Source organism: Desmodus rotundus, chromosome 13 (assembly GCF_022682495.2).
Source record: "Desmodus rotundus isolate HL8 chromosome 13, HLdesRot8A.1, whole genome shotgun sequence".
In the NCBI taxonomy this organism is placed as follows: domain Eukaryota; kingdom Metazoa; phylum Chordata; class Mammalia; order Chiroptera; family Phyllostomidae; genus Desmodus; species Desmodus rotundus.
In genome coordinates, this window is record NC_071399.1 from 88,836,076 (window position 1) to 88,850,834 (window position 14,759).

Sequence of the window (14,759 nt, forward strand, 5' to 3'; positions counted from 1 at the left end):
GGCGGGGAAAGAGCGCATGCTTCCTCAGTAGCCAATAGAAAAGAGAAATAGCGAAGCGCTTCCCGAATCGTGGGGTCGACTAAACATGGCGGCTGCTGCGAGGAGTTGGTGCGAGTTACTCAGGTGAGCAGTCGGTGGTATGGGCTCCCAGGTTGCTGTGTTGCGGCACTTGTCAGTCCACGCAATTGAAGTTTGCGGGGAAGCGCTTTCTTCGTCACGAATCTGCCCTATTTTCTTAAGGCCAGTGAGCGCTGTACTCTCACTTTGGGGTCTTCATGGTAGACTGGAGCCGGCTGGATTAAATTTAGACTCAATTTACCGCCTTTTCTTCGTCTCCCCATTGTTGGCTGAGGGATTGAGTTTCCTACCCCTTTTCAATTTTTTCTTTCTCTTGTTTGCACTCCATTAATCTGTTAAATTATCCCTAGCTGTTCCTCATTTTCCAATCTGTCATGTCTGTCTTTTTGGTAAAGAAAAGGGATCTTCCTTCTCATGCCTTAGTTTCTCTTTCTCGTTAACATAAGTCACTTAAATACCAAGTTTTTGTTGAATCCCCTGCTTTTTGATCATCCATTGATCTTTATTCCTAATTAATGTAAGAATAGTTATATAAAATATTACTGTATTTACCTTTATTATGTAAGTAATAAATGGCTTCTTACAGAAAAATTAGGAAATGAGCAAAAATGAGAATTCCCCGGGAATGCTACCCTCCGGAGATAACGACTGTTAACATTTGGAAAACTAGACTTTTCCCCCACTTGTTACTGAACTAGTGAGGTATTTTACTTGTCTTGCCCTACACTAATGAAACAAAAAATTAGGTCTATTCTACCTAATCAATTCTTTTAACACCCACTTACAGGGTGGGCAAAAGGAGGTTTACAGTTGTGCATACGAGAAATAACACAATAATTCCTAAGTAATAGTATAAGAAGAAACTGTTTTGCCTACTTAAGCCTGTAAACCTGATTTTGTCCCGCCCTTTTAGTTCAAGTTGAAATGAATACTAATATTTACGTATTCTCTCCAAAATTCAGGTAGTGTTCATTTTTGTCCCTTGTACTTCAAATTCGGTAATGACTTTTGAAAACATTTTGAACGGGAAAGTCTGTTTTCAGAACCTTCATATTCTTCCCTGTCATTTGAAATATCCCTAACTCAATGCTTTGCACATAATAATGGCTAAATAAATGTTTGCTGAGTGAATACCTCACTTTTCTCATTTAGTATAGTATCAAAAAAATATCCCCAACTCTCTGAAAAGGCTATTAAATATTCTCCTTTTTCTATATAACTGAGTGAGTCTGTATTTTCTTCATATACTTCAGTCAAACAACATGTCAGGTTGAATGCAGAAGCAGATACAAGAAGCCACTATCTTCTCTTAAGCCAGACATCAAAGAGATTTGCAAAACTAAAACAGCAACATCCTTACTAAGTTGTCTTTTTTGGTTTTGGAAAATAAAAGGTTCTTTGAAATAAAAATTTTAAAAAGTAATGGATTTGTCATTTTTAAATGAATTCATATATATTTGTAATTCATCAGCTTTCATTTCTAATATGCTAAATGTTGCTGGATATAATCACTGTAAACCAGTGGTTCTCAGTCGGGGCGATTTTGCCCCTGAGGGTCCTTTACCAATGTCTGAAGGCAATTTGGATTGGCAGGGTGTCCCTGGCATCCAGGGGCTCAAGGCTGGGATACGGCTGAGCATCCTCTGCTGCACAGGACAGCCTCCACAACGAAGAATTACCTGGTCCAAATTGTCTACAGTGCCAGGGCTGGGAAAACCTGATGTTAAACAAGAGCTATACGGGGCCCTCAGTAACTTTTAAGAGTATAAAGTTATCCTGAGTCCAAATCATTTTAATAAGTGAAATACCTCTTCAAGGGCTTGATCACAATAAGGCAATTCCACATGAGAAATTTATTTCAAAACTGAATTATCAATAAGATACTTATTTTCCCAAAAAGGTGTGTGTTCTCTTTGTATGACAGTGAAAACTACGTAACTACACAATACATGCCCACATTTGCTTGGGTCGTTACGCAGCCCAAGCCCACTCTCCTGTTCAGTCCTGCGTGCAGACTCAGAGCCTGCGTACCTATTCCCCACCAGCCTGTCATCTCCCCTCTGAAACACACTAACTCTGTATTCCCCTGGTCCCTGCCTTTCTACTGTTTTAGTATTTTATGTTTTTGTGATTTATAAGTCCCTCAAATCCTTTATAAAGGGTAGGCATGGTATTACAAACACGAAGTTGGGTACCAACCCTAAGAGAAAGAGATTATGAGAAATTATTTCAACATAATTTAAGAGCCATCTGAGGAGGGAATAAAATTTCGTGTTCAGTCGACACGTATTTGTGCCCGGATTACGGGGTGTGGTGGTGAGCAAGGCTGGGCCCTTGTCTTTGCAGAGCCTCGGCCGACCTGGCAGTGACAGAGGGCCTGTTAGTAGGAGTATGGGAGTAGGTTTACTAATGTGCGTGAGGGGGAACAGCAGTGGGGTTTGGGCGGCTCATTCAGAGGCAAGTAGGGGAAGGCAGTGATTTTAGGGTCATGTAAACAGATCAGACGCAGACCTCGGAATAGAAATGGAGAAAGTTAAATTCCATCCCTCTCACCTCAGACATTGTTCCACTTGTTGTGAAGTGAGAGAATAAAAATAACGTACTGTTTCCCCAAACTTTTAACTAATGGAATATTAATCATTCAAGAAGTCATTCTGGGTAGTTACCTATTGTCATTTGATGGTCAGGTGCTATTATTAATGTCTTCTTGAGATTAATAATTAAATTTGTTTTAATCCCTTAACACATATGCTGAATTAGGGGAAAGGTAGCTCAACCTTGATTTTTACTGCTGATTAGGAAGGAAAAATACATTAAATTGCTAACACTACTGTGGAGATTGGAATTAAAGGGGACTTACACTTTTATCACTGGATATTTTGTCACATTAGAATTTTAATAATTGAGTATTTTCATTAGCAGACTTGCAAGCTATAACAATTTTCTCTGTTACTAATATATAATATGTAAAGTGGGTATGTACTTTGTAGTCCTATTTTTGTTTAATGGGCATTATATCAAGTTTCACCTTTTCCCTCTTGTTTCAGGTTTTTTTATTCATTATTCTTCCCTGGGCTAATCGTATGTGGAACTTTATGCTTGTGTTTGGTCTTCACACTTTGGAGAGTCAGAGTCACGCTACAGAGAAAGAAAACCTCAGCGCCGACTGGCCAAAAAGTGGTGATTGCCTTCTTCCATCCGTACTGCAACGCCGGCGGCGGCGGGGAGAGAGTCCTGTGGTGCGCGTTAAGGGCCCTGCAGAAAAAGTAGGTATGCGCCTTTCCTAGCTGATTTGTTGTACTGTTATCATCTGTGAAAAACCACTACCCAGAATCATTTTTCTCTAATACCACATTCATAGCCAGGAATTCACTTTTCAACTAAACAGAAGGTACTATGGAGCACCTCCGTCAGTGGTGGCCCACCCGAAATAACCTTTAGGAAGCATCTATTTGCTTCTAGTTCTGATGGCATTGTCGGTTGGATAGTTTTCAGTAAGTAAGTTGCCATCTTAGAAAGAATAGGGTGTTATATACAATCATTTAATGTTTTAGGCTTTTTTTCCCCTCACACCTGTCCCGGAAATATTTTTCCCTTTTAGAATGTAGATTCCCTTTTAGAAGAGAAAAGGCAGAGTAAACTGCAGGCTCCCTTATTGTTTTATCACATGAGAAAAACTGTTGTCCATCATTCATGGTTATTCTGCTTCCTGGCACATGCCCTTCATTTACTTCCAAACTTTCACAGGTAATTCCCGTACCTCTATGTTTCTATGTCCTTGGGCCATCCTGGTTTACAGCCACCACCCTTGTACTTCCTCTCCCGTCTTCCATAAGTGCCTAAATCCAAAGAGTCTTCTTAAATCCTAGCTGCATTCCCACCTCCATGAAGCCCTTCCCACCTTAATCTGCAGTGTTCTCTTGACTCTGTAGTACCTTTGTTCTCTCTAACGAGATTGTCTAATTCTTGAGGGCAGAGGCAACCTTTTAGATCTATACACACACTTCCTGGCAACCCCTATCATTCCTAACTCACATACAAAAAAAATCTAAATAATGAGGATGACACAGAAGATGCTTTTTGGTCTTGCTTTTGCAACACTTTGTTTCTCACCCCTCTCTGCTCCTTCACATACACTCCGCTCCAGCAAACCGAACTGGGAACATCACGCTTCCTCCAGATTCCTTGCCTTTTCATATAGTGTTCCCTTTTTTTTTTAAATAATTTTTTCTCTTCAGTTAATTTCTACAAGTCTTTCCTGACTCAGCATAAGCCACAGTATGCTTTTCACTCAACCTAGCAGTATTTTGGGGGACCCACTTGGTTTCAGGTGCTGTAAAAGGAATTGAAAGTAAATGGGGAACAAGACAGACCAAGTCCCTCTTGCGGACCTTGGACTTTATTTGAGAGAGACAAGGTAATAAGCAAAGGAGAAAAGTATCAGATGGTGAGAAGTGCTGTGTAAGAAATTAAAATAGGATAATACAGTAATAAAATATCCCTGGGTGAGAATTAAAAAAAGATCCTACGCTCCCTTGAGGACGGTCACCCTTTAGAAGACCGGGTCTGGAAAGAGGCATTTCAAAGAGGCCTTGACCTAGATATACAGACTCAGTGGACAGGGGTTGTCTTAGGCAAAGATAAACCTTTTAGTAAATAAGATGCAGGCCTGGGGCCGGACTGAAAACCCACTGTGAGCTGCTCAGTTAGGAATTTAAGATCAGATCAGATCACCTTTTTCACTCCCAGGGTTCTAAGCAAAGAAATGATAGTCTCATTATCTCTTGCTGCATAACAAACCACCCCAACATTTAATGGCTTCAGAATTTATTGTTATTTCTCATAGTTGGGGGGCCGAGGGGCCCTGCTTGGAATCCCTCGCACTCCTCTGTTACAGTCACAACAACTGGCAGCTGGGGCTGGAGTCGTCGGGAGGCTTTCCCCTCACATCTGCTTCCCGGGCCGAGAGGATTGGACCCGCTGGGGGCGGTCAGGCATCCCCGTCACCTGGCAGCCTCTCCAGGTGACCACCTGGGGCTTGCATACACCACAGCGGTCTCAGGATAGTGGGGCTTCTTATATGACAGCCGAGTCCCCTAGAGTGAAATAGAAGCTGCATAGCCTGGGTCCAGAAACTGGAGCAGTTTGGCCAAATTGTGTTGGTAAAAACAGTCACAGAGCCAGCCCACTGTTCCTCCAAGGGAGGGGACCTAGCACCCACCGCTTATTAACCTACCACATCAAAGACTTTGTGGCCATCGTTAAGGTACCAGAAATGACATTCCTTTTCACATTTTAAAAGGGTCATTCTGGATGCTGGGAGGGGGCTAGGGAGGAGCAGTTAGATGCCCGTCCTTTAGGCTTCCCCAGCATCTGATGGCTCTTCATCAACACACATCACGCAGTTGTGCCGTTTATGTATCTTTTCTCCACCGGATTGAGCTTGAGGATAAAAACTCTCAATCCCCAGAGTTTAGTAGCTCATACTAGACATTTAATGTTTTATGACTTAAAGAATAATTACAAACACAATAAGAGGGAGGCCAAAGCATTAAAAGGTCGCCAGAGTATACTTCGCCATATTTCTAGTATAATATATTTTACTGCAATGCAGGCACAAGCTCTAGCTTTTAAAACCTTCCTGCATTTCTCAGGTAACACTGGGAAGTGCTTTAGCATCTACAATCCTATCTAAAGATCTCTTTAGTGAATTTTAATTTTTGTTTAGAGTATTTTATTAATATCTCATTACCATTTTTATACTGAGAAAGTTGTCAAAATATTTTTTAATTCTTGAAAATGTAAACATCTCATTTATAAATCAGTTTTTGTTTGTGTCTGCTCTATGCAAAACTCTTAGTGGAGGAGACAGCAAAGAACTAGAAGTCTCACTTCAAAGACTAACATTGTACTTGTAGGCTGGAAAGAAGGAGATCAGTAGCCCAAAGGCAATGAACAAAAAACAGTGGAAAACATTTTTTTTTATAAAATGTTTTTACAACATTTTATAACTTTTTAAAAAATAAGCTTTTTAGGATTGTAAGAAAAAAACTGTCTACAATTTTTGGCTTGATTTTAACCTAAACTAGTGAACTTCTTAACTCTCCTGTTTTAGGTACCCTACAGCAGTTTATGTGGTTTACACCGGCGATGTTAATGTCAGCAGTGAGCAGATACTAGAAGGTGCTTTCAGAAGATTCAACATCAGATTAATGCACCCGGTGACGTTTATTTTCTTGAGGAAGCGCTACCTTGTGGAAGACTCACTCTACCCTCACTTCACGCTGCTGCTCCAAAGTCTAGGATCCGTGTTGCTTGGCTGGGAAGCGCTGATGCGCTGTGTTCCCGACGTTTACATCGATTCGATGGGTTACGCTTTCACGCTGCCTCTGTTTAAGTATTTAGGCGGTTGCCGAGTTGGAAGCTACGTTCATTATCCCACGATCAGCACTGACATGCTCTCTGTGGTGAAGAGTCGCAGTGTGGGATTTAACAACGCGGCCTTCATCACCAGGAACCCTGTTCTCAGCACAGGAAAGCTCCTCTACTACTATTTCTTTGCTTTTATTTACGGACTCGTGGGTTCTTGCAGTGATGTAGTCATGGTCAATTCTTCTTGGACACTGAACCATATCCTCTTGCTGTGGAAGGTCGGGCACTGCACCACCACCGTTTACCCACCTTGTGACGTGCAGACATTTCTGGATGCTCCCTTGCGGGAGAAAAAGACGACCCCGGGGCATTTACTGGTGTCCGTTGGCCAGTTCAGGCCTGAAAAGAATCATCCTTTGCAGATTAGAGCCTTTGCTAAGTTGCTGAATAAGAAGAAGGCCGAGTCCCTTCCTTCACTTAAACTTGTCCTCATTGGAGGTTGCCGTAACCAGGATGATGAACTTAGGGTAAACCAGCTGAGAAGGCTTTGTGAGGAGCTAGGCGTTCAAGAAGATGTGGAATTTAAAATCAATATTCCGTTTGATGAGCTGAAGAATTACCTGTCTGAAGGAACCATCGGTCTGCATACCATGTGGAACGAGCATTTTGGGATTGGTGAGTCTGTCCTTTAACATGTTTGGATAAAATGATAACATTCTGGCAGTTTTTCTATTTTATAAATAAACTCAGACACAGAGGTTTAGAACGTGCCCAAGTTCAGTCACACAGTAGAGAGGTAGAGGCCCACCCTCTAACCCAGGCAGCCCCTGCTCTTAGCCACCACAGTCCTCTCCCCCGCTACCCCCATCTACAGCTGGGACAGGTTCCTGGGCCCTGCCCCATCCCACCAAGGGACCCAGTCCGACTCTGTGGGCGGGGCCCAGGTCTGGGTATCCTGGTACAGCTTCAGTGATCTGTTTGCATCAGAAGCTGAGAACCACTGTCTTCAGATGGCCTTCTCCCTGAAATTCTTTGCTGCGTTTATTAACTCTGTTCTCATTTTTGGAGTGGCCTCTCCTTTTCTTCCTGCCAAATCCCATTATGAGTGTTCAACCTAAATTTCCTTGCCCTCTAATGTAGCCTTGTTTGTTCCAGCACTAATTGCTCTCTCTTCTCTGACCTCCCATTACACACACATTTTGGTATAAAATCAAGTACTGTTTTGTGTCTAATTTGGTTCAACGTGTCACAAGTGCCTACTCTGCCCCATACTGCGAGGTGTTATGGGGGAACAGAAGAGCAAGAGCGAAGCCTCCTACGCTGAGGCTACAGTTTCTCTGGCACTCTTCTCCGTCCCTCGTCAGTAGCACAGCCCTACGCTCAGACGTACAGCGAGAGCTGGGCGCAGACTTTCTGCGTGGAGGCCGCCTTCCCGAGCTTGCTTCCGCAGAGCGTGTGGAGCACGTGCCATGCCGGGCACCGGGCTGGGTGCCGGGAATGCCTGAGAAGTAGGCAGTGCCCTTGCCGTCGGGCTCGCAGCTGTGTGCGGTGCAGACGAGTTAGACATCCCTGGCTGTGCTGTGGCCGAGTGCCCTGCAGGGCGATGTGGAAGCACACAGAGGAACCTGACATGGACTCGTGGGGCCGGGGAACAGTGGCCCAGGAATGGACGTGACACTCAAGCTGGGACCCCAACAGCAATTACGAGTTAGCCGTGCAGAAGAGGGGAGGGCTGCGGCAAGGGCAGGCACACCATGGTGACAGGCGTCAGGAAAGGGGCACTAGCAGGCACGTGCAAGGAACGAGTTCGGTACGGCTGGGGCAGGAAGGAGGAACAGCGAGACAGTGTAGAAGTGACCTGCAGCCAGTCATGTGGCCTTGTTAAGCCAGTGGAAAAAGATGCAGAGATTTTAAGTATTGGATTTAAAAGCTTTCCTTTTCCTAAACTCCACTGCGGCTGCAGTACCGGGAATGGATTGGTGGGGAACAGGAAGGGCAAGGTAGAAAGGCAGGAAGTTGGGGGGCTGCTGCAGCAGCCTGGATGGCAGGTGCGGCACTCCCAGCACGCCAGCACAGTGCTGAGGACTGACTGAACAGGACTGGTGCTTGATTAGCTGTTTTAAATGAGGGACAAAGAGCAGTCAGAAACAACTGCCTCGGGTTTTACTTTGGGCCGGTGTGTGAATGGTGCACCCACCTAGAGAGGGAGCCCAGGAGAGAGGCAGTTGATGCGCCACGGTTCGAGCGTGCAGAGTCTGGGTTATCTGAGGGGCGTGTGTGTCACACTTACTTATGTGAGTCTGACGTGTGGAGAGGGACCTGATCTGGGAACACAGACTGAGGAGTAGCTGTTGTCCAGGTAGTGCCTGCAGCCCTGGTGGATGTGGGTAAGATTGCTTACGGCCCGTGGTACAAACTGCTGAGAACAGTAATAGCTCAGAGGCGGGCAGAGGAGAAGAGAAGAAATGGAGGAGGACCACCAGCATGGTGCAGTGTCCTGGAAGCCGAGGGAAGAGAGAGTCTGCGGAGGAAAAGGAAGGGCAGCAGGTTCCGGTGCTCCCCAGACGCTGGGCCAGGGGAAGAGGCACTGGCGCCCTGGGTGAGGACGGTTTAGTGGAGGCGTAGGGGTGAGGGTTGGACTGTGGTGAGTTGAGCGTTGAGTGCAGGCGAGCAGGTGGGGTTAGTGCAGACCACGAGTTTCAGAAGTTCAAGGGACTTGAAAGGGAGACGAAAGAAGAGACAGTAGCAGGGGAGGACTTAGGACCTGGAGAGAGAGTGGGGGTGTCAGCGCACGCGTGCTTTTATTTTGTCACTGCTTTTTACGAGGCCGGTAGGGAGGGACAGGTGGGAAATCCTGGAGGGAGGCGATGGAACTGATGCATTGAGGTCTCTGAGGAAGGACAGGGGAGTGGTATCCAGCCTTGAACAGATTATTATGGTACGATCCCTAGTTTTCAACTAAGAATTCAAATACACCACCAGCAGAAAAGTCCGTTCCCCAGAGTCCCCCCGTGTTGAAGAGCCAGTGGTGCTGATTCCACTGCGTCCCTTCCTGTGCCCCTGGGCTCTCAGATCTGCGGTCAACTGAATCACTTTCAGACGGCCTTAACTCTCTCTGGGAGCGTGGTCAAGAAATGCTGGCCAGCGTAGCTTACATCCTCCCCCACATTCTTCGACGGGAAGTAACCAACACTTCCCTTTAGCCCGAACCTGCGAGGAATCCAGGCCCAGACGTGAGCGTCGGCAGTCCTGGCCCTCATTGAGCTGCTCGCCTCAGAGCAAAGCACTACTGTGAAGGATTGAAAACCAAAAACCTTACAGTTATTTTACTTTGCACCATAGAAGTTAAATGAGCACATTTACAGACATGCATACATCTAATAGAATTTCTCATCAGTCTTAACATTTTTGGAGATTTCTGCTCATTCTTGTTCTTTCGAGCGCGTCCAACACTTAAAAGGCCGCGTGGCTTGTTTCTCCCTCAGGCGTGGTGGAGTGCATGGCAGCCGGCGCCGTTGTCCTTGCGCACAACTCCGGGGGCCCGAAGCTCGACATTGTCGTCCCGCACGCAGGGGAGGTCACCGGGTTTCTGGCGGACGGTGAGGACGAGTACGCCGAGACGATGGCTCACATTCTTTCCATGTCTGAGGAAAAGAGGCTGCGAATCCGAAACAGTGCCCGCGCCTCTGTGAGCAGATTCTCCGACCAGGAGTTCGAAGCGGCTTTCCTGTCGTCTGTGGAGACGCTGTTTAAATAACGCCGTATCTGTACATCTGAGTCAGATGTTTTACATGATGGGTGAACGCCTTCACGTGCTAATGCTCTTCTAAACTCATTCCATCTTGTGATAAAGTCAGCCTCAGCATGATGCACTTTAGATATAAAGGCAAGGTATTTATTTCAAGGAAAAAAGGCAAAATTACCTAAGTGGAAAAGGTGACCTTATATGTTTAAATGTAAAACTTTTAGATTTGTGCTTGGTCTCAAAATCTGAAAAGTATGGATCTTAAAGGAAAAATAATGCATAGTTTTAATTTTGGTAGAATCCATATTTTTCAAATCTCGTTTGTCAAACCCCTTTACTCTAGTAACCGGGACAGAGAATTTCCTTTTAGAAAAAATGAAATGTTGAAAGAAAGATGGAGGACTGATCACTGAGTAGTACTTTAGAGTTGTTCTGACATATTTGGAACAGAAAGATGCGGGTACATCTAAAGTTTAAACAGTATTGTAGATAACCTCTTTCAAAACGTCCAGTGAGTTTCTTAAAAGGAAGAAGAAACTCTGAGCAGGCCTGACCACGTTTCCGTCAAAAGGCGAACCGCCTGTGACTGCTCCGTGGGAGTGCGAAGGAGGCACCTGGAGCCCGAGATGCTGCCAGTGCGCTTTTCCATGACTAGGCGTCTGTCCGGTGCGCCGGCACGTCTGGGCCTTTCGTTGTTCCCGAACGTCTCCGCCTCGCACAGGCTGGGAGTCAGCTTCACGCCTCTCAGGAGCCTGAGCAAGAACATCGCAAGCAGTTGCTTTTCTGATGGTGACCACGTAAGGTACAGATCCAAGTGCACGCCCCTGTGAGCAGCCTCCGCACTCTAAGACGACACGGTGGCATTTTGAAGAGAGCACTGGCCTGGCAGTTCGCCTACCGGGGCCTGACCTCAGCTTCATCATTCACAAACATCTGATCTTGTGACGCCAAAGCTGTTCCCTAGTCTTCCTGAACCTCATCTATGCCCTGGACAAGGTAATGCCCGTCCTCTCTGCCTTTTCAAGCTCCGACACCAAATGGAAAGGAGGTAGAAGTACTTTGAAAATGATGAAAGTTAGTTTGATTAAAGGTACCGTATGGTACATGTCTTCTGTAATGCTATCTTCAGCACTGCATGGGGACCCTGTGGAGAGGCTAGGTCATTGTACCAGTAGCTAGGACCAGTGTAACTAGCAATACTTCCGTCCTCGAGAACGGGCAGACAAAAATGCATGTGTGCACGTGCAGTGTGGCTGTGGGGACCTGCACCCCTTGGCATTTTCCGCACACCTATTCAGCTCCTGGTTCGGGAATTGACCTCCTTCCCCGCCTGCTGTCTGTCTGTGTGAGGGGCAGGTTAAAGAGGTGTGTTTTCCTTCCAGTCTTCTCCCCATTCCTCGGCCAGCCATTTATTATCTGCGCCCACTTGCACTGTTGATTTGTCTGCAGGCCATCTATTGTCATCAGATTAGAAAGCAGCAAAACGGAGTCCCGGGGTGTTCTGACACAGCAGCATAGCTTTGTGTTGGAGGTGACACGGTTTAGAACAGAAAGACTGGTGGAAATGAGAGCTGGGAGGAATGCCAGAAGTGCTACAAAGTCCAATTTTACTTTTAACTCTACAGATAAGAACAGTTGAAAGAATTGAGACTCCTTCAGCATCACAAAGCTGTTTAGTGACAAAATCAGGATTATAACCTGGGCGTTCTTATCTCTCACCCAGACTTTGAGGCGGGATTCAGCCTAACCCTCTACCCAAAGAAAAAAATCATGGGGCAAAGATAAAGACACTGAAACTGGACATGAGTAGAGGATGTGGTAAGGAAGAAAGGAATCTGAAATTCCATTAAATATTTTTTAGACTTGTTTCTCCAAATTTGTTTTTATTTATCACTAAATTGGAAAATGATTTGCATATGGTCACCTTGATGTTCATCATGTGGTAGTACCGCATTTTTTCCCTGAATGACGGAACCATCAACAGTGTCAGAGCAGTGTCAGCTACCGCCTGGAGAAGTTCTGAGCGCCTGTTCCGTAAGGTGCTGCTGGAAACCCGCAGCCGTGGTGACGCACATTCTTGTCTCCAGTTGTGCCTGTTCTTTGGTAATCTGTTTGTGTCTAGATGTGACTCAGATTTCATAGGTACAGAATCACTGTCTGCATCTAACTATGATCTGGAGAAGTGATTTTCATTCCTTGGTTACTGTTCCCAGTATGGTATGTTTACACCCCTCGCGTAGTCTCCCCCAGTTCTGAATTGTTTGTCATCATCAAGCTTCACGTGCCAAGAACATTTGTTTTTAAGAAAGGGAAAAAAAATTTTCAGGCAACAAAATCATCTTGCCTCTTGTACCCAAGAAGAATAGGTTGGCAGGTTCTTTAAATAACTTTTTAAAATAAATACTTAAGACATACAAAACATCTTTGTGAAGCAGAGCTTTATTTTAATAATTTTCAGGGTATTTTACAAAATTATCTTAGAGACAAAATTACAAGATAGGGGCCAGTATGATTATCAGTGCTTTCAGAATATTGATGAATTACATGTAAACGTACCCCAGACTCCAGAGCTGTGACGTGAATAGGCAAATGAGAGCACGTCTGTGCCAGATCCGTTAGTGGGCACAAAAACTACTCCTGAAGGGGCGGAGAGCCAAACTCCCCGAAATGTGCCACTGGTGGCGTGCGAGTCAGTTTGAGCTGAAGGCAGTCGAGACCCCATGGGGCTCACGAGAAACTTTCACCTCTCCCTTCAAGAATTTGAATGTGGGGCCTTGCCCACGTAAGAGTTATCGCCAGAAGTAACTTTATAACCTCTCTCATAGGGCAGGCAGGGCAAACTCCCAGTTACTGCACATCCACTCTTATGTCCAGCAAGTGGCTCTCCTCCCCCTGAAGCCCAGGGTGCCGTATGGCATCCTTGGCTCAGAATGCCCTGTCTACCCCATCCTCCCTTTTTGTCTCTGAACCTCCCCGGTATGTGGGGTTCCCATACACACGTTTGCAATTAAATTTGGTTATTTTCCTTGTTACTCTGTCTCATGTAGCTTTAATTATTAGACCAGCTGGAAGATCCTTGAAGGGTAGAGGAAAGCTGCCTTCTCCCCACACTTGTGTTACGCCATAAGAAGTCACGCAAGCACTCGAAGCAGCCCTGCCTCTCCCACTGTGCCCCTGCTCCCCATGTTTCCTCTTTCCGCACCTAAATTGAAGGGCGCCTTTGGCTTCGGGGATGCATCACTGCGAATGCTCTGGTGCTGTGTGCTCACTTGGACTGTAGGTAAATGTTGCAAGACACGCAGAAGGGGAGCTGAGGCTTGACACACCTAGTACCATTGGAAGAATGATCCAGTTGATAGCTAGCATACATAGAGATGCCTGATTTTTCTAATAAAATAGATTCTAAAAGTGCACACAGGGCTGCTCAATAGTTTCAGTTTAACAGATGCGGCCACGCCGAGGAGTAGAGAACAGTCATCAGAACCGACTCTGGAATGTGATTAGGTAATAGGGTGGGTAAGGTGAATTAGGGGCTGAAGCGGGTTGAAAAACCTTGCAGGCATGTGTACGTATCACAATGAATACTATGTAATTTACAGCACAGAACTCGTATCTTAGAGTGCGTGATCACCAGGCTTGGGGGCTGTTACCTACGGGAGACTTCAGCCAAGCATCCTGTCGCTGGGGCAAACCTGACACGCTCACGCTCAAACACTCATTCCTTTTATTTTCCCCGCACGCTGGGGCTGACTGGTCTGTGGGTTTGGGGGATGTTGAGGAAGCGCCGCGTGTGCCATTCTTTCGGATGCTGTGCAGACAGAATGAGGATTTACCTGCAGACCCTGGCGGACTGGATTGTCTGAACCAGATAATGTCCCAAAAGTGAATTAAGTGTGTCTCCACTGACCACTAAAAGGTGTAGAATTATTGATGCTCCCGTCCCCCGGGACATGTGTTACCTAGTTTGAAATTCACACGATGCTGAGAAGTGTTGAAATAGTCCCAGCCTCATGGTGTGACCATACCGAGCACTCTCCTTAAAAGGGTAGAATCTAACTCTATACCCCAACTTTAAAGAATGGTCCCCCAAATGTTACCAGGAAAATAAAGGCAAGAAAGACATGGACACACCCCTGATACGTGCATTCCTCACAGTTAATGAAATTGCACCACATGGACACACTAAGCAGACCTTACAAGTAATCTGACCAACCCCTCCTCACCTTTGTTTTCTTGCTTCCGCAAGGTATCAGTGTGCAATTTTGGTTTTGTTTTTATTAGCAGATATTTCGGGCAGAATTCTACTACTTAGGAGTGGAACAACCCTGGCCTCCATGGCAGCAGATAAATCAACAATTCTTACTAAGCCGCAGGCACAGTGTTCAGCACTGGGATTGTTTCTGTACAATCAATATAAAAAATCATCCAGTTCCCTGACGAAAAGTTTAACAGTCTTACTGAGGAAACTGTAGCAGCATCTACTCATTCAAGAAGCGTTTCTGGCACTGTGCTAGGCACTATATATTAAAGGACCATTATAAGAGTGTATAACCTATACATTTGA

The 14,759-nt window shown here is 45.5% G+C and overlaps 1 protein-coding gene across 1 annotated transcript; it reads left to right on the plus strand.

Moving 5' to 3' along the window:
* The first annotated feature begins 25 nt into the window (after window positions 1–25).
* On the plus strand, window positions 26–14,739 carry ALG11 (ALG11 alpha-1,2-mannosyltransferase). Its single transcript, XM_024568607.4, has 4 exons — window positions 26–123; window positions 3,126–3,344; window positions 6,194–7,125; window positions 9,936–14,739. The coding sequence occupies exons 1-4, from the start codon at window positions 86–88 to the stop codon at window positions 10,205–10,207; spliced, it is 1,461 nt and encodes a 486-aa protein (XP_024424375.2). The 5' UTR covers window positions 26–85; the 3' UTR covers window positions 10,208–14,739.
* Window positions 14,740–14,759: the final 20 nt, after the last annotated feature.

Coding starts and splice junctions, on each gene's coding strand:
- ALG11 (XM_024568607.4), top strand. CDS start 86: ATGGCGGCTGCTGCGAGGAGTTGGTGCGAGTTACTCAG. Junction 3,345..6,193: donor TTAAGGGCCCTGCAGAAAAA/GTAGGTATGCGC, acceptor CTCCTGTTTTAG/GTACCCTACAGCAGTTTATG. Junction 7,126..9,935: donor GAACGAGCATTTTGGGATTG/GTGAGTCTGTCC, acceptor TTTCTCCCTCAG/GCGTGGTGGAGTGCATGGCA.